This window comes from Prionailurus viverrinus, chromosome E3 (genome assembly GCF_022837055.1).
Source record: "Prionailurus viverrinus isolate Anna chromosome E3, UM_Priviv_1.0, whole genome shotgun sequence".
Classification (NCBI taxonomy): Eukaryota; Metazoa; Chordata; class Mammalia; order Carnivora; family Felidae; genus Prionailurus; species Prionailurus viverrinus.
In genome coordinates this window covers 23432575-23459139 of record NC_062576.1, presented here as the reverse complement: position 1 = coordinate 23459139, position 26565 = coordinate 23432575, and the positions used below count along the sequence as shown (strand labels likewise).

General features: G+C 43.2%; 1 protein-coding gene across 2 annotated transcripts in view; it reads right to left on the bottom strand.

Annotated features, from left to right (window-relative positions):
- Positions 1-26565, bottom strand: part of COG7 (component of oligomeric golgi complex 7) — an 89883-nt gene that overhangs the window by 25829 nt on the left and 37489 nt on the right. For both annotated transcript variants that reach the window (XM_047839525.1, XM_047839524.1), the window contains 4 exons: positions 17026-17153; positions 15950-16104; positions 10279-10395; positions 3036-3101 (listed from right to left, as the gene is read on the bottom strand). In XM_047839525.1, coding sequence (XP_047695481.1) covers positions 3036-3101; positions 10279-10395; positions 15950-16104; positions 17026-17153 — 466 coding nt within the window. The remainder of the gene's footprint in view (positions 1-3035; positions 3102-10278; positions 10396-15949; positions 16105-17025; positions 17154-26565) is intronic.

Below are 26565 nucleotides of genomic sequence, written 5' to 3'. Positions count from 1 at the left end.
TAAATCTTACTGAAACCACTGGGTTTCTTCACTCATAAAGAAATGTCTTCTCATCATTGGAATGGGCTATAAGCAGGTCTTGGGAATGTCAGATAATTAAACAGTCCTCGACCTCAAGTAGCTCAGAGATTAACCGGGGAGTCCAACCTCCATCAACGTGGCAGGAGAATGCAGTCAATATGCACAAAGGAGGGAGAGACTAACGTTACACTTCCATCTGCTTCTTCAATTCATTTCCTTTCACTAAAAGTTGTTAGCCACTTCTTCACAAGCCATGGAAACCTGTAAATTTACAACGGATCCCCCAAACCTGATTTCCCGCTGAACTGAGACCTCATCCCAGTGAAAACACCACTGGGCCAAAAGTTAAGTGGTGGGTGCTGCAAACATGCAGAGGGGCCGTAGCAATCTCCCTGGCATCTCACCCCACTTGCCCAGTGCGAGAAAAAGCCTTCTAGTGGCACTCAGCCCATAAATCGCAAAATGATCCCTTTCTGCGAGGTGATCTTAAGAGCCCAAGAGCCAATGTCACTCTTGTCGCTGAAGCCGTCTGGAGTGTTTCCAGCTACTGACTCTGCCACCCAGGGGGTGGTGGGGAGAGGAGTGGCCCTTGGGCCAAGTGGAGTCTGGGCTCCCCAGGGGAGACTGACAGGCAGGTAAGTTTTACAGGCAGCTGCCACACGTGGCCTCCCTGATGGGAACACAGATGATGACTGTCACTCTTTTGCCTTTCCAGGCTCAGTGCTTTCAGAATGATATCGCCTCTCAGAGAGGCTCCCTTGGATACACCCAGTCTGTTCTCATCTCACGCCAAAGCTCAGGCCAGCCTTTCAGCTTCTCTGGGCTGCAAAATGCAGGTGGAGAGAGAGGCTCATCCTTTATCTACCACGTCCCCATTCAGCTTCCTAACCAGATTTTTCTTTTCCTTCTAGAATGTAATATTCACTTTCATTAAAAGATTAAGGAAAACCTATGTGTCCTGATATGGAAAGATGTCTGCTTTACACATGCAGAGAAATCCAAGTCCAAGGAGAGATGCTAACTTGTGAGAAAGACAGTGTGGGGGTGACACACTCTGGACGGCTCAGCTGACGTCCAGGTTCCAATCATGGCCTCGTGTCGTGGTTCCATGACCTCAGACACAGCTATTTCCACAGATCATTTATTTTTACTTAAGTTACTACCTGTGCCAGACTCCGTGCCTCGATGTTTCTTCGTCTGTAAAAATGGGGATAAGAACAGTACCTACCTCTTTGGCCACTGGGAGGATTAATGACTTAATTCATGTAAAGTCCTCAATGTCAGAGCTCAGTAAATTATGGGTGGGGGGAGATGTTAATAATGTTTCTTCTAGGGGCGCCTGGGTGGCGCAGTCGGTTAAGCTTCCGACTTCAGCCAGGTCACGATCTCGCGGTCCGTGAGTTCGAGCCCCGCGTCAGGCTCTGGGCTGATGGCTCGGAGCCTGGAGCCTGTTTCCGATTCTATGTCTCCCTCTCTCTCTGCCCCTCCCCCGTTCATGCTCTGTCTCTCTCTGTCCCAAAAATAAATAAACATTGAAAAAAATAATAATAATAATGTTTCTTCTAGAGAGGATTTTTCACGTGAGTAGAGTTTTCATTTTTATTTTGCATACTTATGAACTGTTTTAATCTTTGCAATGAGTTGGGGCCAGGCTATAATCACTACTGAAATTAATAAAATAAGCTACATGCCTTTCTTTCAAATACATAAATGTGACATTTTCAGCTCTTCCTAGGATGCCTCTGAAAACCCTGACCCACTGGCCCTCCACCACAGGCTCCCCCACAGTATGTGCCTGTGTGCATGTCGGCACGAGTGTGTGCAGAGGGTTATTGGTTACTGCATTTATACTATCTACACACTCCACTATATGCCTGGGGTGTCCGGTTTTATTCATTCCAGGAACTCACATAATTTCTGTGCTGGGCTGTTTGGGAGTTATAAACAGTTGCACATCCTAGCCAGCTATAAGACAGCTGCCCAGAACGAAAACCACTGTGGGAGATTGTGGGACTTGAAGACGGTCTGTGGACTCAGAAATGAAAGAAGACAAGAAGTGGCCAAAAAAAAAAAAAAAACCAAAAAACAAAAAACAAAAAACAGCTGACTTGGAGCACTGACCCTGTTCCTCAGCAACTCATCCCTACTTCCCACGGGGTGGATGTGTTGTTGTGTACACCCCACACCAACCACTCCCCCCCCGCACCCCCCGGAGCTTTCATTTCACAATAGACCACTGCCAGAAATTCCTTCCTGTCCGGATTGCTTTAGGACAATAAAGAATTATCCCAGAAAGAGGTGATGGGGCTGCTGCTAGGCCCTCACACAACTGTACGAAATAGATTTCTTCCCCCAGCTCCTGGAAAACACAGAAATCAGCTGTCCCAAGGGAATGGGAAATTTAGCTGGAAGAAAGAAGGAAGGAAATTTGGGAGTCTGGAGCCCTCTGAGTCTCAGGAAAACTCATCTGAAAGGGGCCACTGCAGGGCAATGGAAAACCCTGGCAGGTATCAGAATAGAGAAAGGGGTCAGAGTTAGGGGAGAGAAAGGAAACCCTCCTTCAACACACACCACCCCCGGCACCACAGAATTCTGCAGAACCTGGAAGGCTGGCTGGATTAATCCCGATTCTATGGGCTCCCCCAGGTGAATTCACCACCACCTACAATGCTGTTTCTATGGAGAAATTTATTGTGAGTCCCAATAACTAACTTACAAACAAGCAGTGGGAATCCAGCCCAATTACAATTTGGAGACAACATGTACTGTTTCCTCACTTGGGCTGAAACTTCCATATCTAACCAAAACTTTGTGACCACTGCCAAATAGCTCAGAGCCTTGCCCTTTTTAGGTGCTCAGTATTTGTTAGTCCTCGAGCTGTGTGGCTTCCAGATTTGACCATATGTTGTCATTGCTGTGCTGTGCGTTCTATCTGGTTCTTCCCAAAAACCCAGGGACTCGCCCACAGCCCTCACCTACCTGTTTGCTAGCTGTTGCCCACAGCCGTCACCTACCTGTTTGCTAGCTGCTGCTCGAAGTCCCCACATTGCCGCAGGAGCTCGCCACAGGTAGCTATTATCCTAAACAAAACAAAAGGCACTTCAAGTATCTGAAATGTTGACACAGGACAAACATTATCTCATTCATAAAAATTCTAGCTATTCACTCCTTTTGGTGGGGCTGGTTTCTGGAAAAGTGGTTAACCATTTGACAGTCTACCTGACGTGTTTTACTAATTAGTAATTCATGGAGAAGGTAAAAGTCACCCCCTTCTAATGCCCTCAAGTCGCAGGCCTCTCTGCTTCGAATCACAGTTCTGTCTACAGGTCAAATGATCTTACATTTCCAAACTACTGAGGAGCTCTGGGGCTTTGTCCTTAAGAAAACGGGTTGGAAACACTTCCAATCTAAAATTTAAAAACCAGGGCACCTGGCTGGCTCAGTCGGAAGAGCATGCAACTCTTTTTTTTTTTTAATTTTTTTTTTTTTCAACGTTTATTTTATTTTTGGGACAGAGAGAGACAGAGCATGAACGGGGGAGGGGCAGAGAGAGAGGGAGACACAGAGTCCGAAACAGGCTCCAGGCTCTGAGCCATCAGCCCAGAGCCCGACGCGGGGCTCGAACTCACAGACCGCGAGATCGTGACCTGGCTGAAGTCGGACGCTTAACCGACTGCGCCACCCAGGCGCCCCAAGCATGCAACTCTTGATCTCGGGGTCGTGAGTTGGAGCCCCACATGAGGTGCGGAGATTACTTATTTAAATAAATTTTTAAAAACTTTAAAATAAAATTCAAAAATCAACGATACATTTAAAAAATCATTCACCACAATCAAGTGGGATTTATTCCCAGGATGCAGTGGTGGTTCAATATTTGCATATCTATCAACGTGACAGATCACAAGAGAAAGGATAAAAATCACACGATCAGAGGCGCCTGAATGGCTTAGCCGGTTAAGCATCCGACTCTTGATTTTGGCTCAGGTCTTGATATTGCAGTTCATGAGATCGAGCCCCATGTCAGGCTCTGTGCTCACAGCACAGGGTCTGCTTGGGATTCTCTCTCTCACTCTCTCTCTCTCTGCCCCTCCCCTGTTCACACTCTCTCTCTCAAAACAAATAAACATTTTTTTAAAATTTTTTTTTAATCTTTATTTTTGAGAGAGAGAGACAGAGTATGAGTGGGAGGGGCAGAGAGAGAGGGAGACACAGAATCTGAAGCAGGCTCCAGGCTCTGAGCTGTCAGCACAGAACAGAGCCAGATGCGGGACTTGAACTCACGAACTGTGAGATCATGACCTGAGCCAAAGTCTGACACTCAACCAACTGAGCCATTCAGGTGCCCCCAAATAAACATTTTTTTAAAGTCATATGATCATCTTAATAGATGCAGAAAAATCATCTGACAGAGTACAACATCCATTCATGATAAAAACTCTCTAACAAAGTAGGTTTAGAGGGAGCATACCTCAACACAATGAAGGCCATTTTTGAAAAACCCACAACTAATATCCTCAATGATGAAAAACAGAGAAGAGCTTTTCCCCTAAGGTCAGGAAGAAGACGAGAATGTCTGCTCTCACCACTGTTATTCAACATAGTACTGAAGTCCTAGCCTCAGCAATCGGGCAACAAAAAGAAATAGAAGGCATCCAAATTGGTAAGGAAGAAGTAAAACTTTCACTATTTGCAGATGACATAATACAATATAGAGAAAACCCTAAAGAGTCGACCAAAAAACTGCTAGAACTGATCAATGAATTCAGTAAAGTCAAAGGATACAAAATCAGTGCATAGAAATTTGTTATATTTTTTACACTAATAATGAAGAAGCAGAATGAGAAATTAAGAAAACAATCCTATTTACAACTGTACCAAAAATAATAAAACACTTAGGAATACACTTGACCAAAGAGATAAAAGACCTGTACTTTGAAAACTATAAAACTCTAATGAAAGAAATTGAAGATGGTACAAATAGAAAGATGTTCCATGTTCAGGGACTGGAAGAAACAGCATTGTTAAAATGTCTCCACTACTGGAAGCAATCTATAGATTTAATGGAAGCCCTATCAAAATACCACCAGCATTTTTCATAGAACTACAACAAATCATCTTAAAACCTGAAGGGAACCACAAAAGACCCCAAATAGCCAAAGCAACCTTGAGAAAGATGAACAAAGCTGGAGGCATCATAATTCCAGATTTCAAGATATACTACAAAGCTGTAGTAATCAAAACAGTATGGCGTTGGCACAAAAATAGACACATAGTTCAATGGAACAGAATAGAAAGCTCAGAGATACACCCACGCATACAGGGTCCATTAATCTACAACAAAGGAGGCAAGAATATACAAAGGAGAAAAATAAATCTCTTCAACAAATGGTGTTGGGAAAACTGGACAGCAACATGCAAAATAATGAAACCGGACCACTTTCTTACACCACACACAAACATAAACTCAAAATGGATTAAAGCTTAAATATGAGACCTGAAATCATAAAACTTCTGGGAGAAAATATAGGCAGTAATTTCTTTGACATCAGCCATAAAAACATTTTTCTAAACATGTCTCCTCAGGCAAGAGAAACCAAAGTGAAATTAAACTATTGGGACTACACGATCAAAATAAAAAGCTTTTGCTTTTTATGAAAGTAACCATCAACAAAACAAAAAGGCAATCTACTAAATGGGAGAAGATATTTGCAAATGATGGGCTAATATCCAAAATATATAAAGAATATATACAACTCAACACCAAAAAACCCAAATAATCCAATTAAAAAATGAGCAGAGGACTGAATAGATGTTTTTCCAAAAAAGATACACAAATGGTCAACAGACACATGAAAACATGCTCAGCATCAGTCATCACCAGGGAAATGCAAATCAAAACCACAATGAGATACCACCTCACACCTGTCAGAATGGCTACAATCAAAAATACAAGAAATAATAAGCATTGGCGAGAATGTGGAGAAAAAGGAACCCTCCTGTGATGTTGGTGGGATTGCAACTGGTGCAGCCAATGTAGAAAACAGTATGGAGTTTCCTCAAAAAAGTAAATATAGAATTACTATATGCTCCAGTAATTTCACTACTAGCTATTGACCAAAAGAAAACAAAAATACTAATTCAAAAGATATACCCACCCCCATGTTTATTGCAACATTATTTACAATAGCCAAGACATGGAAGCAACCCAAATGTCCATCCATAAATACCATATACACTTGGATAAAGTGTATGTGGTATGTATGTATATATGTATGTAGGTATTTATACATACACCTATATACACATACCTATATATATACATATATATACAGGTATGGGTATATAATATATATATATATACACATATATATAGGTATGTGTATATTATATATATATAATATATACATATATACACACACACACCACATACATGTATGTGTGTATACACACACACACACACACACACACACACACACACACACACACACACACTGGACTATTAGCCATAAAATAGAATGAAAAATTTTGCCATCTGCAACAACATGGATGGATCTAGTGGGTATAACGCTAAGTGAAATAAGTCAGTCAGAAAGATACCACAGGATTTCACTCATATGTGGAATTTAAGAAACAAAACAAAGAAAAAAAGAGACAGAGTTGTAAATACAGAGAACAAACCGGTGATCGCCAGAGGGGAGATGGGTAGAGGGACAGGTGAAATAGATAAAGGGGATTAAAAAAAATTAAATTTAAATTTAAAAATCAAAATTCATTACTTAGTATTTGTTAGATGTCTGCTATTTACAAGGCAAAGAAAACTATTTTGATACTAGAAGTTATCTCTCTGATCACATGAAAGGCAGATGAAGATTAATCCACTTGGCTTCTCAGAGATAAGCCTGAATGACCATCATACCTGTATTTAATAATCCTTTAATTTTCAAGTAATTTTATGCTGGGCCTCCAACTCCAGGTGCTGAGTCCTTCAACACCAAACTATAATGTCAGGACAAATCCAAGGATTAAAAAACATCTAAAGTCTAGTTAATTTTTAACTTTCTCTAAAAGTGCCTATCATCACCGGGGTATCTAGGCATTCCATCATAAGAAAGGTTTATGAGAAAGTGAAATATTCCACTTTTCACTTGCCTCAGGTACAACAGAATAACCTTGTACATAGTATTTTCTGGTGTACCAAGCCACCAACGACGATAGGGGATACAGTTAGCATCTAGAACATTAAATTTCATCCTCCCAAAATAAAAGTCCAGATCAGAGCCCATGAAGAAATGATCCCTGGGAGGCCCTGGATCAGAGCAGATCCAGGGTCTGGATGTGCCGGATGTGTGGGCCACCATGCTGAGACCTACAGGTGGCACCAGCACCCTGTGCACACTACCTAGGCCAGGGGTCAGGCAAGTGGGTGAAGAGCAGCCTCCCTCTTCTGAATGTACATCCCTGAAGAGCAGTTTTAAGGAAAAGAAATTCTTTTTTTTTTTTTTTTATTTACATCCAAATTAGCATATAATGCAACAATGATTTCGGGAGTAGATTCCTTAGTGCCCCCTACCCATTTAGCCCATCCCCCCCCACACCCCTCCAGTAACCCTCTGTTTGTTCTCCATATTTATGAGTCTCTTATGCTTTGTCCCCTTCCATTTTTACATTATTTGTTTCCCTTCCCTTATGTTCATCTGTTTTGTCTCTTAAAGTCCTCATATGAGTGAAGTCATATGATATTTGTCTTTCTTTGACTGACTTATTTCACTTAGCATAATACCCTCCAGTTCCATCCACGTAGTTGCAAATGGCAAGATTTCATTCTTTTTTGATTGCCGAGTAATACTCCATTGCATATATATACCACATCTTCTTTATCCATTCATCCATCAATGGACTTTTGGGCTCTTTCCATCCTTTGGCTATTGTTGGTAGTGCTGCTATAAACATGGGATGCATGTATCCCTTAGAAACAGCACACCTGTATCCTGTGGATAAATGCCTAGTAGTGCAATTGCTGGGTCACAGGGTAGTTCTATTTTTAGTTTTTTGAGGAACCTCCATACTGTTCTCCAGAGTGGCTGCACCAGCTTGCATTCCCAGGGAAAAGAAATTCTTGATTGCTTTTGACCTCGGCCTAATAGTAGAGCTACTACCATGCACAGTAGTGGGAGAGCAAGGGCACAAGAGAACATATGGCCAGGCTACTGGGACTTCAGCTGTCAGCCCCAGGAAGTGAACCCAGTGCTTCTAGAGCTTCCAAGCTTTAAGTGATATTAGAAATCTGAACTGGGGCACCTGAGTGGCTCAGTCAGTTAAGTGTCTGACATCAACTCAGGTCACGGTCTCAAGACTCGAGGGTTCGATCCCCACGTCAGGCTCTGTACTGACAGCTCAGAGCCTGCTTCAGATTCTGTATCTCCCTCTTTCGCTGCCCCTCCCCTGCTCACATCTGTCCCTCTCTCTCTCAAAAATAAATAAACATTTTTAAAAAATTAGAAATCTGGATTATGTTAAAACTGGTTTTTAAATGTTGAAAACTCACCCAAAATTTTTTAAATGATGTGATCAAACAAACCATGTCCGTAGGTCTGATCTGGCTCCTGATGCAGTCTGCACCTCCTGGCTAGAACTTTCAAGGACCAAACCTTCTTAGGCCACTGCTGATCACATTCCCACCAGGCCTCAGGGCTTGGGGCAACAGGGGTCTATCTATTGGCTCACAGGTCATAGGGGCTACCCCAGAATCTGGCCCTGAACAACCATTTGGAAGGGTCACCTCAATGCCTGTCATGGAACTCTTACATGGACCTTTTCAGGCCAGATAATGCTGCCTTATCACTTAGGGGTATGGTGCTTAAATCTAAAAACAGGATCTGGGCACCTGGCTGGCGCAGTCAGTAGAGTGTGTGTGACTCTTGCTCTCAGGGTTGTGGGTACGAGCTCCCCACATGGGGTGTAGAGATTACTTTAAAAAATAAAATCTTAAAAAATTAAAAAAAATAAAGATAATAAAAACAGTATTCGGGGCGCCTGGGTGGCGCAGTCGGTTAAGCGTCCGACTTCAGCCAGGTCACGATCTCGCGGTCCGTGAGTTCGAGCCCCGCATCGGGCTCTGGGCTGATGGCTCGGAGCCTGGAGCCTGTTTCCGATTCTGTGTCTCCCTCTCTCTCTGCCCCTCCCCCGTTCATGCTCTGTCTCTCTCTGTCCCAAAAATAAATAAACGTTGAAAAAAAAAAAAACAAAAAAAACAAAAAACAAAACAAAACAAAACAAAAAAACAGTATTCAATCAGCTGTGTATTTTCTAACATGCAAGTTCTAAGTTACTTTAGGCCTGAAAAAGTATAGGCTAAGGGGAAAAATATCTCACAAGTAGAAAATGTGAGTCACCAAAGGAGATAAGGAGCTCATAAAGACTGTTCATGCATTAGGAGTGAGAGAGGTCCTTCTGGTGCTGCTGGTGCTGTTGTTAGTTTTAACTGGCTTGTTTTTAGAATCTAGAGGTTTTGCTTTAAAAAAAAAGGCAGGGGGCGCCTGGGTGGCGCAGTCGGTTAAGCGTCCGACTTCAGCCAGGTCACGATCTCACGGTCCGTGAGTTCGAGCCCCGCGTCGGGCTCTGGGCTGATGGCTTGGAGCCTGGAGCCTGTTTCCGATTCTGTGTCTCCCTCTCTCTCTGCCCCTCCCCCGTTCATGCTCTGTCTCTCTCTGTCCCAAAAATAAATTAAAAAAAAAAAAAAAAAGGCAGTGAAAGATGAAAAAGAAATGAACCCCTTACAAACACATTCATCATTTTTACATATTATATGATGCATGTTTATGCTTACTTACTACACGGGGCACATGCTTAAATTACAGCCCTCAGGGCACCTGGGTGGCTCAGTTGAGCATCTGACTCAATTTAGACTCAGGCCATGATCCCATGGCACATGATCCCAGGGGATTGAGCCCCTGCTTAAGATTCTCTCCCTATCTCGTGGCGCCTGGGGGGCTCAGTTGGTTAAGCGTCCAACTCTTGATTTGGGCTCAGGTCATGATCTCACGGTTCGTGGGTTTGAGCCCCACTTTGGGCTCCGTGCTGGCAGCACAGGGCCTGCTTGGGATTCTCTCTCTCTGCCCCTCCCCCACTCGTTTGCATTCTCTCTCTCAAAATACATAAATAAAAAACTTTAAAGGTTCTCTCCCTCTACTCTCCCTGTCCCCGACTCACAACTAACTCTCTCTTAAATAAAAAATAAAATCACAGCCCTCATTTTACCTAATGGAGTTCTGAAAAGCTGTCCAATCTTCTTGAAAAAGCGAGTTGGGAGGAATATCATCCAGCTTGCACTTCTTTCGTATCGACTGGAGAGTACTGGTGAAATCGGACACGTACCTGTGAGGAAAGAAAACAAAACAGACGGGGATGTCAACGTCAACTCATATCTGAAGACGCTTGGAATTACGTGGCTTTGGACAAATGGCCAAGGACCTCAAGACCGTTTTGTAGAGGCTCCTGCCGAGCGGTCCGACTGCTCATGAACTCTGACCACAGAAGGGTCTCCTCTGTATGGCAGGACCATCTTTCTCACCTGGAAGGGCAGCTTTAAGGGAGATGCTCAAGATAAGGAAGGGGAGAGCCACTAAGATGAAGATTCTGGTGACTGGACAGGTGAGAGGTGGGGCTGGTCAATTACTCCTTGGCCCAAGGAATTGTCCTGAAACATCACCGTCCCACTAGGATACCTGACTATCACCGAGGACACCATAAAGCAGCTCGCCAAAGTCCCCGGTACTTCTGTGGCATTCTTCCCCCCCAAATCTAGATTAAGCAGCCAAGCTCCATGGCAGGCGAGAGCCCACCTTTAATGGCACAGGAGCACGAAACTGGATTCAAAGCTGAAGACCCTCCCTCATCAGACTGCTGTTTGCTCCCGCTGTATACCACATGCTTTCCCTCATGGGAAAGGTTTAACCAGACAGCTTCTTTCATGTGTGTGTTCGAAGCACGTGCTGTCACTAGGCTGGAAGCTCCTGGAGAAGAGGGACTATCCCTTTGTGGCTCATAACCGTTCCCCCAGAAATTAGCACAGGGCTGGCCATAAAAGAGACACCTGGGAACAGTTCCCAAACGAATGCCAGACTGGCAGTGTGGCCTTGGCAAAGTGTGTGGGTGTCTTTGGGCCTCAGCTTCCTCATCCTTAATGACGTCTGCTAAATTGCCTCACAGGGTTGGCGTGATGATAAAATAAGATAAACGAAGTAATATACACAAAAGTTCCCCCAGAAAGTAGGAAATGCAAGCTGATGTGGGGTGGTGGTGACTTTGAGGACGTACAGCTCTTAGAAAACGAACGAACAAGTGCAGGTCCTTGCGTATCAGGAAAGGGTCAGGGGAGGTCCTGTTCTCTGGAAACCACGAGGCTCCCTGAAAACCTAGGCCATCTGTGTCCCTCACAAGAAGCCTGACCTCTCTCCCTCCCCAAAGCATTAGCTCAAAGCGAGGAAAGTGGGATGTGACGCCCAGGGCACAGGCCTGAAGAGCAAGCTGGTGTGGGGGAAAGAAAGGCCACAGGCAGCAGAAACTGCTTCAGACCTCTGCGCTGACTACAAGTGACACCGCGGCCCCCTGGACACGGGCCCAAGGCTTTAGGGGGGAGAGCCATGAAACCGATATCCACCCATGGCACCTCCCCTTTGTACCAAAAGGAGGGACAGCTTTCTGTCAGTCCTTGTGGGAGGGGGACGGGCCTCCAGGACCAACAGACGGGGGAGGGTGGGAAGAGGGATGTTGAGGAACACGGCTGTGCTTCAGCCGCAGGAGGTTAACCGACTGTGCCACCGCCCCGCAGCTATGATGGAAAAGTCTTAGAGGAACATGCCAAGCAGCGAGGCCCTTGCTCTGCAGGAGCTCAGGACGGCATTCTGGGAGGCCGAGTAGGCAGTAGAGTACTGGGGGAGGGGGTGTCCATTCGGCCACAGTGTTCACCACATCGCAGTTTTGTCACATTTGTTCCCAAACCTTCCGATTCTCTCTCACAGTAAATGTTCCTGGGGGTCCCTGCCACGTAAGAGTCGCTGTGTTAGGGGCTCTAATACATGCTTTCACTTGATACCCACAATTGCCATGAAGATGGCCTCCTCAGTTTACTCAGCGAAAAGACACCGAGGCTCCCAGAGGCCCCAACCGGTAAGCATCAGAGCCAAGGCTAAGCCCAGGTGGCTCCGACCGCAAAGCCCACACTCCTGTCGTAGTTGGGAAGCCCTTGATTCTGAAACCCCTTCTCAGTTGCTATATCCTATAGCTTTACCCTAGTTCAAGTTAGGCCAGCCCCCTCTAACCTCCCCCATGTGCCCCTGCCGTCCTTAATGCCCTCCCCATGACTGAACGATGTCCCCTCCCAACCCTGCTCCAGTTAGCTTCACTCTGATTGCCCTAATTTTACAAACAGCAGCTACTGGGGTAGCTTCAAAATCTTCCCTTCTAGAGGGGACCTAGTTTCTTTTTTAATAAATTTTTTTTAATGTTTTATTTATTTTTGAGACAGAGAGAGACAGAACGTGAGCAGGGGAGGGGCAGAGAGAGAGCAAGACACAGAATCCAAAGCAGGCTCCAGGCTCCGAGCCGTCAGCACAGAGCCCGACGCGGGGCTCGAACTCACAGACTGTGAGATCATGACCTGAGCCGAAGTCAGACGCCCAACTGAACCACCCAAGCGCCCCATGTTTATTCATTTTTGAAAGACAGAGAGAGACAGAACACAAACAGGGGTAGGACGGAGAGAGAGGGGGACACAGAATCCGAAGCAGGCTGCAGGCTCCAGGCTCCAAGCTGTCAGCACAGAGGTCGACACGGAGCTCGAACTCACAAACCAAGAGAACATGACCTGAGCCGAAGTCGGACGCTTAACTGACTGAGCCACCCAGGTGCCCCTGTTATTTTTTTTTTTTTAATGAAGTAACCAAAATAACCAACAGAACTGGAAGTAAAAATATCACTCACGAGAGCTGAAAGGGGCAGGGGATAAGAGAGAGGAACTGCCTTAAATAAACCCAGTCCCTCAAGACACAGTAGTTAAGGTTGAGGGGCGCCTGGGTGGCTCTGTCAGTTAAGCATCCAACTCTTGATTTCAGCTCAGGTCATGATCCCAGGGTTGTGCAATCGGACCCCGAGTTGGGCTCCACACTGAGTGTGGAGCCAGCTTAAGACTCCCTTTCTCTCCCCCTCCGCTCCTCTCCTCCACTCCTGCTCTCCCTCTCCAAAAAGAATTTTTAATGTTTTATTTATTTTTGAGAGAGAGAAAAAATGTGAACCAGGGAGGGTCGGGGGGTCAGGAACAGAGGATCTGAAGCAGGCTCAGCGCTGACAGCAGCAAGTGGGAATGGGGGCTCAAATGGGAACAGTGAGCCGAAGTCAGAGACCTCAACCGGCCAAGTCACTCAGGCACCCCCCTTCTCTAAAATTAAAAAAAATAATAATAGTTAAGGTTGATAAAAAATTTTTCTTTACAGAGGGAAGAGCTGAAAAATCTTTTATCTATATAAAATTTTTAATGTTTTACTTACTTTTGAAAGAAAGAGAGAGAGAGAGAGAGAGAGAGAGAGAACGCAAGCAGGGGAGGGGCAGAGAGAGAGGGGGACAGAGGATCCAAAGCAAGCTCCACATTGACAGCAGCAAGCCCAACTCTGGCCTCAAATTCACGAATCGTGAGATCATGACCTGAGCCAAAGTCAGACGCTTAACCGACTGAGCCACCCAGGCAGCTGACAACTTCTTTTAAAAGAGTAAAAGCAAAATGTGCAAGAGTGGGTATTTCTGAGCAGAAGGACTAAGGGTAGAAAGGAAGGGAAGAAGATTTTTGACTTTTTAATACTTTTTTGTATTCTAAAAAATTATTCTACAGCATTATTTTTGTTATTTTATAGTAACATTTTTTTTTTCAACGTTTATTTATTTTTGGGACAGAGAGAGACAGAGCATGAATGGGGGAGGGGCAGAGAGAGAGGAAGACACAGAATCAGAAACAGGCTCCAGGCTCTGAGCCATCAGCCCAGAGCCCGACGCGGGGCTCGAACTCACAGACCGCGAGATCGTGACCTGGCTGAAGTCGGACGCTTAACCGACTGCGCCACCCAGGCGCCCCTATAGTAACATTTTTATATCTCGATAAAAAATTCTTTCCATCCACAAAGTCCTGGCTGGTGCTGGAGACAGAAAGTGGTTTTGTCTGATTAGACTTGTCGCTCATGCTTCTTAGAAAAGTGAACGCATCTGGGCTCACCTGGCTGCACCTCTGTCTGAGAGCAGGGCGTGGGTCCTTGGCAGCCCTAAAGTCTACACTGGGAGCTGCCCTCCGGAGGTGGTAACTGCCCACTGCACCACGGACCTCAGAGCTCACAGGGGCGTGCCCAGTATTTCTGGAATGCCAAAAGCTCCCTAAAATTTACTACAGGAAAACAGCATTCAGTTCAATTAAAAGAAAAATTTCTCGAGACTGAGGGTGACTTCATTCTAGAACAAGCTACCAAAGGAAGGTCTTTGGAGAGCCTAAGAACATATTTGTCTCTAAGTGGGAGACTGGAGCAGACCGACCTGAGGGCCCTCATGCCTCAACTGCACGGGTCAGAAAATCCAGCCTTATGCTGCTTGCTCACTTGTTCCTAACTCAGCGTGATTTAGTGTCCTCTTCTTTCTCTCCACAGCTCTGTTGCAATGGAATTCACACACCACACAATTCACCCATTTAAAGAGTACAATCCAGTGATCTTAGTGTAGTCACAGGGCTGTGTGACCATCACCGATCAACTTGAGAACATGTTCATCACCTGAAAAAAAAGCCCTGTATCTTTTGGTACTGAACCCCCATCTCCTCCAAATGTCCACCTCTCCTCAGCCAGGGGAGAATCTATTTTCTGTTCCTACCCACTTGCCTGTTTTTGATCCTTCATACAGGTGGAATCATACAGCATGTGGTCTTTTGTGACTGACCTCCTTCACTTAACATGATGTATTTCTCTCATTTTTATATTTTTAGCTACACAAGAAATGCATGACTATATGCTTTTTTAAAAATCAGAAAATAACAAATAAAGCTAAATCCTCTATGAATACCACCCTAGTCCTTCCCTCCTTCCCTACCTCCCCAAAGATAACAGATGTTTTGAGTTTGTGGCCTAACCTTCCAGGCATTAGAGCTCAGCAAACCTTTTTTCTGCTAAGGTCCCATTATTTTAGGTTTTGAGGGTCCCAAGGTCTCTGCTCTAACTACTCACTTCTACCTTCATAGACCATAGATAAGGGAATGGACATGGCTGTGTTGCAATAAAACTTTATTTACAAAAACAGAAGGCAGGCCAGATTTGGCTCATGTGTTAAGAGTTTGTTGACACCTCTTCTACAGGAATATATAATGCATGTTAAAGCATGGAAAACAAACAAACAAACAAACAAACAAAACAAGATCCAGAACAGGGATTGGTACTCTAGGCTATTTTGTAAGTGAAATTTTCCTGGAATACAGCCATGCCCATTCATTTATGTGTCATCTACCGAAGTTTCTATTGACCATAAGGCCCAAAAGCCTAAAATGCTTATCATCTGGCCCTCTGCAGAAAAAGTCTGCTGAACCCTGCTATGGAAATTATACCCTATTTTTTGTATGTTGTTTTCACATACTGTATTAGACTCTACATAGGATCCTGCAACTTGCTTTTTTTTTTCACTCAATGAACTCTATCAATGTTGATATGTGTAGCCCTATTAATACTGTAACTGCCAAATAGAGTTCCCTTGTACAAATATACCATATCTTATTTAGCCATTGCCAAATTCATGGCCATTCAGGTGCTTCTCCAGGGCTCACAGGAGGAACACAGAACTCACGCATTTTCAACTGGGGCAGAGAGCGCCCTCCGGAGTAGCTGGCCCTGTCCCCACACCCCAGCCTTACTTGGCAAAGAGGGATTTCAGTGCTGTCAGCAAGCCACAGGTCCCGAGGCCATTGGTGAATCTGATGCATCTGTCAACAGCTGCAGAAGCCAGAGCGAAGAGCTTGTTCACAGAGTGGCTCAGCTCCTGCACACAGTCAATGACCTCCCCGTGCTCCTGGTCAGCAAATATGGACAAACGAAAGCTGCCTCAGGCTCGAGAACAAATGAATAGACAACATTAAGATGGAGGAGACCTCCAAACCTCTTCGCCCGTGGTAGAACCACCCAAGTCAGGTGGCAGAAACACAGCGCCAAGCGGCAACAGCCCTCTGGGAGCCTGACCCAAGGGGAGGAAATCGATGTGGCCCGTGAGATCACACATGTGAACTCCTGCCAGAAAAGCAGGATCAAAATCCTGTATTTTTCATCTCTTTCTTCTTTTTCTGTGATTAAGATGGCATCTCCCCCCTGGCTCTAAAGCTAGAATTCAAATTCTCCATATCAGACACTCCAGAAGAATGTAGGAAAAGGAAAATGCTTCCTTCAGGGGCAAGAATGTAACTGAGGCGGAACGGACTTTCTAGGCATGTCCCTGGAAAACAGAAAAATGGCAGGAAGCAGCAGAGTTTAACTAGCGTGAGATCTACTCTTAAATGTCAACTCGCTTCATGCTAGATAACCTTAATATTTGTAATGGGAATGCCTTCTCTTCCCCTTGGAGGCCCGCACAAGCAAACCCGCCCCTGGGGCAGGGTCCATGAATGTACAGTTCCTGTGCCCATTTCCATATATTCCTTAGACAAAAGACTGCCATAATAAGAATTTGTCAAATCAGGGAGATCATCAACTTATCCCCAAAAGATTTAAGTCTCTCATTCTGCTGGACCTTTACTTGAGATTTTAAATAGAAAATTGGTAGCATATCTGTGGTTTCATTTTACACTTGGATTGAAAACCCCACAAGGTAATTAAGAGCCTGTTTTTGCACACCTGTTCCCACTCTTTGCACACCTGATGCCACCTCCCCACTTCACCAACCCCGTGGCTGGCAAACCGTATAATTCCTCGATGGCCACCGGCAGTACTATGACATTACCAAGGGCACAGCGCTGATCTGGATGAGGACGTTCTTCTCTTCCATGTCGCCATACTTCAGTTGGTAAGGTTTGTATGGACCATATACAGCCTCCACCAGCTCTGTGACTTTCACCAGGTTGTACTCATCTTGAGGGAATCAAAAATTAAAATTGATGATGAACAAAGAGTCAGAAATTGCTGGAAAAAAAACAGGTGAAAGATACTGTACGGGAACTTTTCCGGCCTCATCTTGGGGTGACTACATTTTGTCAATTTGCTTTTGTTGTTCATGGAAGTTCCCACAATCACTTCAGTAAATATTTTCATAAATGTGAGCTCTATGTATTATCTGTCCGGAGCACTATTTAAAAAAAAAAAAATGTTTAAGGTTTATTCATTTTTCAGAGACAGAGAGAGATAGCGTGTGGGGGGGGGGGGGAGGGTAGGGGCAGAGAGAGGGAGACACAGAATCTGAAGCAGGCTCCAGGTCTGAGCTGTCAGCACAGAGCCCAACGTGGAGCTCAAGCTCACAGACCGTGAGATCATGACCTGAGCTGAAGTTGGATGCTTAACCAACTGAGCCACCCAGACGCCCCACAGAGCACTATTAAAGCCACCAACCCCCTTCGTTCCACAACCTGTCATGGTCAAGAATCCCTTCAAATGCTAACTCTAGCCAAGGTCAAGTTGCAGAAGTGCTACAGAGAAAAGGCTCTGCAGGAAGAACACTTTTCCAGAACTTGCAACCCCATATACTAGGCATTCCAAAAAACTCCTATATTCAATACATAAAAAAATGCAAAGCATGTTTGTATCAAAAATCAAAACAGGCATATTCCGGGGTGCCTGGGTGGCGCAGTCGGTTAAGCGTCCGACTTCAGCCAGGTCACGATCTCGCGGTCTGTGAGTTCGAGCCCCGCGTCGGGCTCTGGGCTGATGGCTCAGAGCCTGGAGCCTGTTTCCGATTCTGTGTCTCCCTCTCTCTCTGCCCCTCCCCCGTTCATGCTCTGTCTCTCTCAGTCCCAAAAATAAAAAAAATAAAAAAATAAAAAATAAAAAAAAAACAAAAAACAGGCATATTCCAGGACATAGCAATTCAGCTTCCAAGTTGAACACTTACCCAAGTGACTTTAGCATCTATTAATAACCTTTGCCTGATGATTATAAAATGTTGATTTCCTGGAGAGTCTGGGTGGCTCAGTCGCGTAAGTGTCCAACTCTTGATTTCAGCTCAGGTCATGATTTCACAGTTCGTGGGTTCAAGCCCCTCATCGGGCTTCACACTGACAGTGCAGAGCCTGCTTGAGATTCTCTGACTCTCCCCCGCTCACGTTCTCTCTCAAAGTAAATAAACTTTAAAAAAACTAAAATGGTGATTTCCTAATTCCCTCATTCTTTCTACATCTGTATGCAGGCCTTCTTTTGTAAAGAAGAGTTTCCTCTTTCTCTCTCTTTAATACAATATTCCTGTGAACTCGTGGATTCGTTTTATATTCATTGTGTCATGATCCGTCATTGTTGTTATTCACTTTGATGTTCAAGTTATTTCAAATTTGGTCATTCCAGGCTGCCTCCTTTATCTTTTTGAAACATCCATAATCAGTCTTTGAGTGTATCAGCTGGGATCCAAAATCTTTTCTATAGCCTGCAAGAACCCACAAGGACTGACCTCAGAAGGTGAAAGAGGGAAGCAGTGAAGAGTGAAGGCTCTCCTATCCAAGTTCTCTTGCCTCCTACTTATGTGACTATGTGCCAATGATAGAACTTTCAACACCTGTTCCCTCAACTGTACACTGGGGTTAATAATGGCATCAATCTTTGGCACAAAAACAGACACTCAGATCAATGGAACAGAATAGAGAACACAGAAATGGACCCACAAACGTATGGCCAACTAATTTTTGACAAAGCAGGAAAGAATATCCAATGGAATAAAGACAGTCTTTTCAGCAAATGGTGCTGGGAAAATTGGACACCAACATGCAGAAAAATGAACCTGGACCACTTTCTTTAACCAGACACAAAAATAAACTCAACATGGATGAAAGACCTAAATGTAAGACAGGAAGCCACCAAAATCCTCGAGGAAAAAGCAGGCAAAAACCCCTTTGACCTCGGCCGCAGCAACTTCTTACTCAACACGTCTCTGGAGGCACAGGAAACCAAAGCAGAAATGAACTACTGGGTGGGACCTTATCAAAATAAAAAGCTTCTGCACAGTGAAGGAAACAATCAGCAAAACTAAAAAGGCAACCAATGGAATAGGAGAAGATATTTGCAAATGACGTATCAGATAAAGGGTTAGTGTCCAAAATCTATAGAGAACTTATCAAACTCAACACCCAAAAAACACATAACCCAGTGAAGAAATGGGCAAAAGGCATGAATAGACACTTCTCCAAAGACAACATCCAGATGACCAACTGACACGAGAAAATGTTCAACATCACTCATCAGGGAAATACAAATCAAAACCACAATGAGATACCACCCCACACCTGTCAGAATGGCTAACGTTAACAACTCAGGCAACAACAGATGTTGATGAGGATGCAGAAAAAGAGGATCTCTTTTGCATTGGTGGTGGGAATGCAAGCTGGTGCAGCCACTCTGGAAAACAGTATGGAGGTTCCTCAAAAAATTAAAAATAGAACTACCCCATGACCCAGCAATTGCACTACTAGGCATTTACCCAAGGGATACAGATGTGCTGTTTCAAAGGGCATATTCACCCCAATGTTTATAGCAGCACTATCAACAATAGCCAAAGTATGGAAAGACCCCAAATGTCCATCGATGGATGAATGGATAAAGAAGACACACACACACACACACACACACACACACACACACACACACACACAAAATGAAGTATTACTGGGCAATCAAAAAGAATGAAATCTTGCTGTTTGCAACTACGTGCATAGAACTAGAGGGTATTATGCTAAGCAAAATTAGTCATAGAAAGACAAGTATCATATGACTTCACTCATATGGGACTTCAAAGTACAAAACAGATGAACATAAGGGAAGGGAAGCAAAAATAATATAAAAACAGGGGAAGGACAAAACATAAGAGACTCTTAAATACAGAGAACAAACAGAGGGTTGCTGGAGGAGTTATGGGAGGAGGGATGGGCTAAATGGGTAAGGGGCTTAAGGAATATACTCCTGAAATCATTGTTGCACCGTGTGCTAACTTGGATGTAAATTATAAAAAATAAATTATAGAAAGAAAAAAATGGCATCAATCTTACAAGGCCTTCATGGAGATTACATAAAATCTCTGTGTAGCATGTGATAACACTTAATAAATGCCAGCTGTCTCTATTGTTACTGCCCAGCCTTTCCTCCTTCACAGTTCCCCTGGCCTCCAGCCTTCTTGTGCTTCCTCAGAAGCACTGGGCTCCCTTCTGGTCAGTTCTGTCTGGAAGGACCTTTTTCTCCCTTACCCTCCTGCATCTGGTCACCTCCCATTCTTCTTTCAGGACTCATGCAGCTGAAGTCACCAGGCTCAATCAGCATTGTTTGTTCATATATTCTCCTAGAACCACTCTGCTTTCTTTCAAAGTACTCATCTCATTTTGTAATTATACACCTATTACTATGATAATTTGGTTATCTCCCCCCAGAACAGATGTTGTGTGAGAGCAGGGACTGTGTCTGGTTTTGCTCAGTGTTCAGCGTTCCAGTACCAGTTCATTTGTAGTTGAGTGAATAAATTAAATACGTTGTGACCTATCCATAAGGCAGTCATGAAAAATAACTGGACACACACATATATATAAAACACACACACACAGTTGAGAACCAGAGTTCTCACTGTACAAGAAGAGATGCAGAAGGTAAAGTGGATCTGATTTAGAAGGATCAGTATAAACTGGAGATATATATTTCCTAGCCCTGTCCACCAAAAGGACCTGGAACCCCAGCAACAATGAGCACCCTCGGTGTCCAGACCTTGGTTTCTAAATACCATTTCCAACTAAAAGAAACCTGGCTCCTCGGAAAACATAGGTCTGAGGCAGGAAAAGTATGTGTTCCTGGAATTATTTGTGCCAAACAGCAAGGAAATACTCAAAGACTGATGGGGACATGTCAAAAAGATACAGGAGGCAGCCTAAAGGGGCAACTACTGTCCAAATTTGAAATAATTCAAGCATCAAAATGAATAATGGCAACGGTAAATCATAACACAATGAATAAAAAAAGAATCCATGAATTCATAGTGATATTAAAGTAAAGAAAGGGGGGTGCTTGGGTGGTGCAGTTGGCTGGGTATCCAACTGTTGATCTCAGCTCAGGTCATGATCTCAGTTTGTGAGTTTGAGCCCTGCATCAGGCTCTGCAATGATGGCATGGAGCCTGCTTGGGATTCTCTCTGTGCCTCCCCCACTTGTGCACACATGCTCTCTCTCTCAAAATAAATAAACAAAATTTTAAAAAAATAATAAAGTAAGGAAAGGGGGCACCTGGCTGGCTCAGGAGGAGCATGAAACTCTTGATCTCAGGGTCATGAGTTTGAGCCCCACATGGTGCAGAGATTAAACAAATAAAACTTTTAGGGGTGTCTGGGTGGCTCAGTCGGTTGGGTGTCCCTTCAGCTCAGGTCATGATCTCACAGTCTGTGAGTTCAAGTCCCACGTCCAGCTCTGTGCTGACAGCTCAGAGCCTGGAGCCTACTTTAGATTCTGTCTCCTTCTCTCTCTACCCCTCCCCCACTCACACTCTGTCTCTCTCTCTCAAAAATAAAAAACATTAAAAAAATTTTTTTAAATAAATAAAACTTTTAAAAAGTGAGGAAAGAAAAAAAAATCTCTTCTTTACAAAATAAGGTCTGCAAATAAATGTAGAAGGAATGAGAGAATTAGAGAATTGCCTTTTTTTTAAACGTTTATTTATTATTGAGAGTCAGAGAGAGATAGAGCATGAGCATAGGAGGGGCAGAGAGAGGAGGAGACACAGAATCCAAAGCAGGCTCCAGGCTCCGAGCTGTCAGCACAGAGCCCAACGCGGGGCTCAAATTCACAAACCGCAATATCATGACCTGAGTCAAAGTCGGATGCTCAACCGACTGAGCCACTTAGGCGTCCCGAGAGTCGCCATTTTATAATCAGTAGTGTGAAAATTTATTCAGGCAAGATTTATCAATGGATGCTAAAGTCACTGAGTAAATGTTCTTTGAGGATTAGTATTTTCCTATCAGCTCAAAGCATCACTCCATGAATTACTTATTAATTACAAAGAGGAAGAGGTACCTTTATAATAGAGAGATCTACTGGATACACTAGATACATCTACCAAGTGATTAATCCAACCATCACCAATAATTGCACATTATGTGTCTCCTGATGTGATGCCACAGGAAATACACAACATCATCATCAATGTAGTATTCTTGCAAAAATATTTAATCTAAATTTAATCTTCAGGAAACAACCAGACAATTCCAGAATATGGGACATTTCACTAGAAAATTACACTGTATTCTTCAAAGATGTCAATGTCATGAAAGACAAAACAGAGGTGGGATGGCTGTTTCAGATTAAGAGTTTAAAGAGACAAGACAAAAATAAATAAAAAAGAGACAACCAAATACAATGTATGCACATCGATTGATCTTAATGGGAGGGAGAGGTGGAGAAGCAGCTTATAGAGACTTGTGGAACAAATGGAAAAATTTGTGTATTAGGTGACAGTATTGAGTCAATGTTATATTGGGGGGGCTAATAACAATAATAAAATATTCTATTAAAAATATTTAAGGGGACACCTGAGTGGCTCAGTCAATTAAGCGTCTGACTTCAGCTCAGGTCGTGCTCTCATGGTTTATGAGTTCAAGCCCTGCATTGGGCTCTTTGCTGTCAGCACAGGGCCAGCTTCAAATCCTCTGTCCCCCTCTCTCTCTGCCCTCTTCTGTCTCTCTGTCTCTTAAAAGTAAACATTAAAAAAGAAATTAAAAAAAAAACTAAAGGATACAGAGACCCTCTCATTCATGCAAAATCAGTACATATATATAACACAAAATACGGTTTCTAAATGGTAGACTAAGAATGATCTTTTTCCTTCTTTGTGTTTTCTGGGTTTTTCTATAATGAATACCTATTGCTTATTAATTATAAAATCAACTTAAGCTATTTTATAAAATTAGTTTTTCTACTACATAATTTACATATTTCTAATAATACCATGTACATGCATTAATTACTAAAATAGAAACAATGTTAAAGGCAAAATATAAAGTTAGAAACTATATCTGTAGGGGCGCTGGGGTGGCTCAGTTGGTAAAGCATCTGACTTTGGCTTCTGTGTCTCCCTCTCTGCCCCTCCCCTGCTCGCGCTCTCTCTCTCTCAAAAAATAAACAGTAAAAAAAGAAAATACATCTGTAACATACTTGATAAACAATAGGGAAAAAATCCTTACTACATAAGGATATCTTGGGATAGACACCAAATTTTTAACAGTGGTTATTTCTAGCAAGCTGGGTTTTATAGGAGACTTTCATTTTGTGTTACAGATTTCTATAACACGAATTTTTATAACACGTACTTTGTTGCTTTCAATATTTAATGATACATTATTTTAAATAAATTGCTCTTATAAATACCCAAAATAAATTAAACTCCAAAAATTGAAAAATAGGCAAACGAATAAGCAATTCAAAAAAGAAGTTAATAATATAAATTTAAAAGTTGCTAGTAATAGAGGCGCCTGGGTGGCGCAGTCGGTTAAGCGTCCGACTTCAGCCAGGTCACGATCTCACGGTCCGTGAGTTCGAGCCCCGCGTCAGGCTCTGGGCTGATGGCTCGGAGCCTGGAGCCTGTTTCCGAGTCTGTGTCTCCCTCTCTCTCTGCCCCTCCCCCGTTCATGCTCTGTCTCTCTCTGTCCCAAAAATAAATAAAAACGTTGAAGAAAAAAAAAAAATTAAAAAAAAAAAAAGTTGCTGGTAATAAAAGAAATGAAAAATCACAATGAAATGTCATTAACTAAGAACCTGGCAATGATGGAGAAAAACAAGTAGTGTCCAGTGCAAGTAAGGACATGGGGGATGGACACCCTCAGTCACTATTGACAGACACGAAAATAGGGAGAAACCTTCTCAAGAGCAAAATATGACAAATATCTTTAAAATGTTCATCTCTTGGCAACTGTAATTCTTAAGCTTATCCTAAGGAATAATCAAAATTTCGGGGCTCAAAATTAATGTGCTGGACTATTCATAATAGTTTTATTTATAATAGTAGATAAAATAATTAAAGTAAGCCATACTTACAAGTGGTCATTAAAAAATATGTCTTTGGGAATGCAAGCTGGTGCAGCTACTCTGGAGAACAGTATGGAGGTTCCTCAAAAAACTAAAAACAGAATTACCCTACGACCCAGCAATTGCACCACTAGGTATTTACCCAAGGTATACAGGTGTGCTGTTTTGAAGGGACACATGCAGCCCCATGTTTATAGCAGGACTGTCAACAATAGCCAAAGTATGGAAAGAGCCCAAATGTCCATCGATGGATGAATGGATAAAGAAGACGTGGTATATATATACAATGGAGTATACTCAGCAATCAAAAAAAATAAAATCTTGCCATTTGCAACTACGTGGATAGAACTGGAGGGTATTATGCTTAGTGAAATTAGTCAGTCAGAGAAAGACAAAAATCCTACGACTTGACTCATATGAGGACTTTAAGAGACAAAACAGATGAACATAAGGGAAGGGAAGCAAAAATAATATAAAAACAGGGAGGGGGACAAAGCATAAGAGACTCATAAATATGGAGAACAAACTGAGGGTTACTGGAGGGGGTGTGGGAGGGGGGATGGGCTAAATGGATAAGGGGCATTAAGGAATCTACTCCTGAAATCACTGTTGCACTATGCTAATTTGGATATAAATTTTAAAAATAAATAAATAAAATAAAATAATTTAATTTAATTTAATTAAAAAAAAACAAAACAAAACCCATGTCTTGGTCCTGAACAAATGTTAGAAACTGCTATACCTGGGTATGGAGCAAGTTCAGTTCAGAGGCAATTAAAAAATGCTAATAAGCCAAAAACAAAAAAAGGCAACAAATAAAATTAAATACACGTTTAAAAAAAAAAACAAAAAACCATGTCTTGGGAAAACATTTAATGACATTAAAAAAAATACTCATTATAGGGGCGCCTGGGTGACTCAGTCAGTTAAGTGTCCTACTTCGGCTCAGGTCATGATCTCACAGTTTGTGAGTTCGAGCCTCGTGTCAGATTCTGTGCAGACAGTTTGGAGCCTAGATCCTGCTTCAGATTTCGTGTCTCCCTCTCTCTCTCTGCCCCTCCCCCACTCGCACTCTGTCTCTCTCTTTCCTTCTCAAAAATAAATAAACACTAAAAAAAACCCTATCATTATATTATTTTGAGCAAAAAAAGATAATTTAAGTTTGTATGCAACCATTATTTTAAAAGATGTATATGTGTGTAGGTGTATACGTGTATATATTTTTATATGTATTTGTGGAAAATGTGTATTTATATTTGAATTACTAGCAGAAAATACAATGGAAGGCTGCCAGAGGCTCTCTGAATGATGAGGTTGTGAATCATTTTTACTCTATTTTATTTTTGGGTGTTTCCAAAGTATTTTTAAATTAAAAAAAAATACTTTTTTGGAAACCTTGATAGGAATCATTAAAAATCTAAATTTCTGTGGCTGACTAACAAAGCACTTGTATGCATTATTCTTTGGAGGGTGGTTCTCTCTTCTTCAGTAATGTCCATCACCAGTGGGAGGAAGACAACCTGCCCTTTTGCCCTACCTTCATTCCACTCTGCTCCAGCAGGCTACATGGCCTACACTCTAGCCCCATGGACATGGCATCCTCGTCCCCTGGAAGCTACCCACATCCCCCAAGCCTTTCCCACAACCAAGATCTGCCGAGTGAGTGAGCCAAAACACCTATGAATCATCCGGAACTGGAACAATAAACACACTCCCTGGAATGTACGAAGTAATTATAACCAAATGTAATTAAAGGGAATAACTATTAAATAAACCAAGTTAGTGACACATAGCCGCCAAACGGCAGGACAAGGCCTTCCCGAAGCGATTTCCTGATTTGACAGCAGCATGCGTCATGAGATCTTGTGCTACCTGAAAGTTTATGATGCTTTTAACTTACAGGGGAAACAGCTGGGGAAACGTAACACAACATCGCTGTGTGTTCCCAAATGGGAAGGAGGAGAGCTCTGCTCCCGGACACAGCTGGGGAATGCCCATTTTCCCCACAAGCACCCCTAGTCCTAACACGGCCTCCCTGCCCTTAAAACCTTGCTGACGCCCTATCAAAAAGTTCCTCTGACCTATTCGTCCTCTTCAGCTTACTTTTTAGGTTGAGCTGTCTGAGGTCTTACGACATCTCAAGGGAAGAGGACACTACCTTCCCAATGCAATCTGCTGCCAATTCGAGGCCACTGAGGCCCACCTGCCTCTTGCACATTCTAAGTGCCTGCCAAAGTGCCCCTCACTTCCCCAGAGCATGCAAAGCCCCTAGGTAGCACTGGGTTTGGTTAATA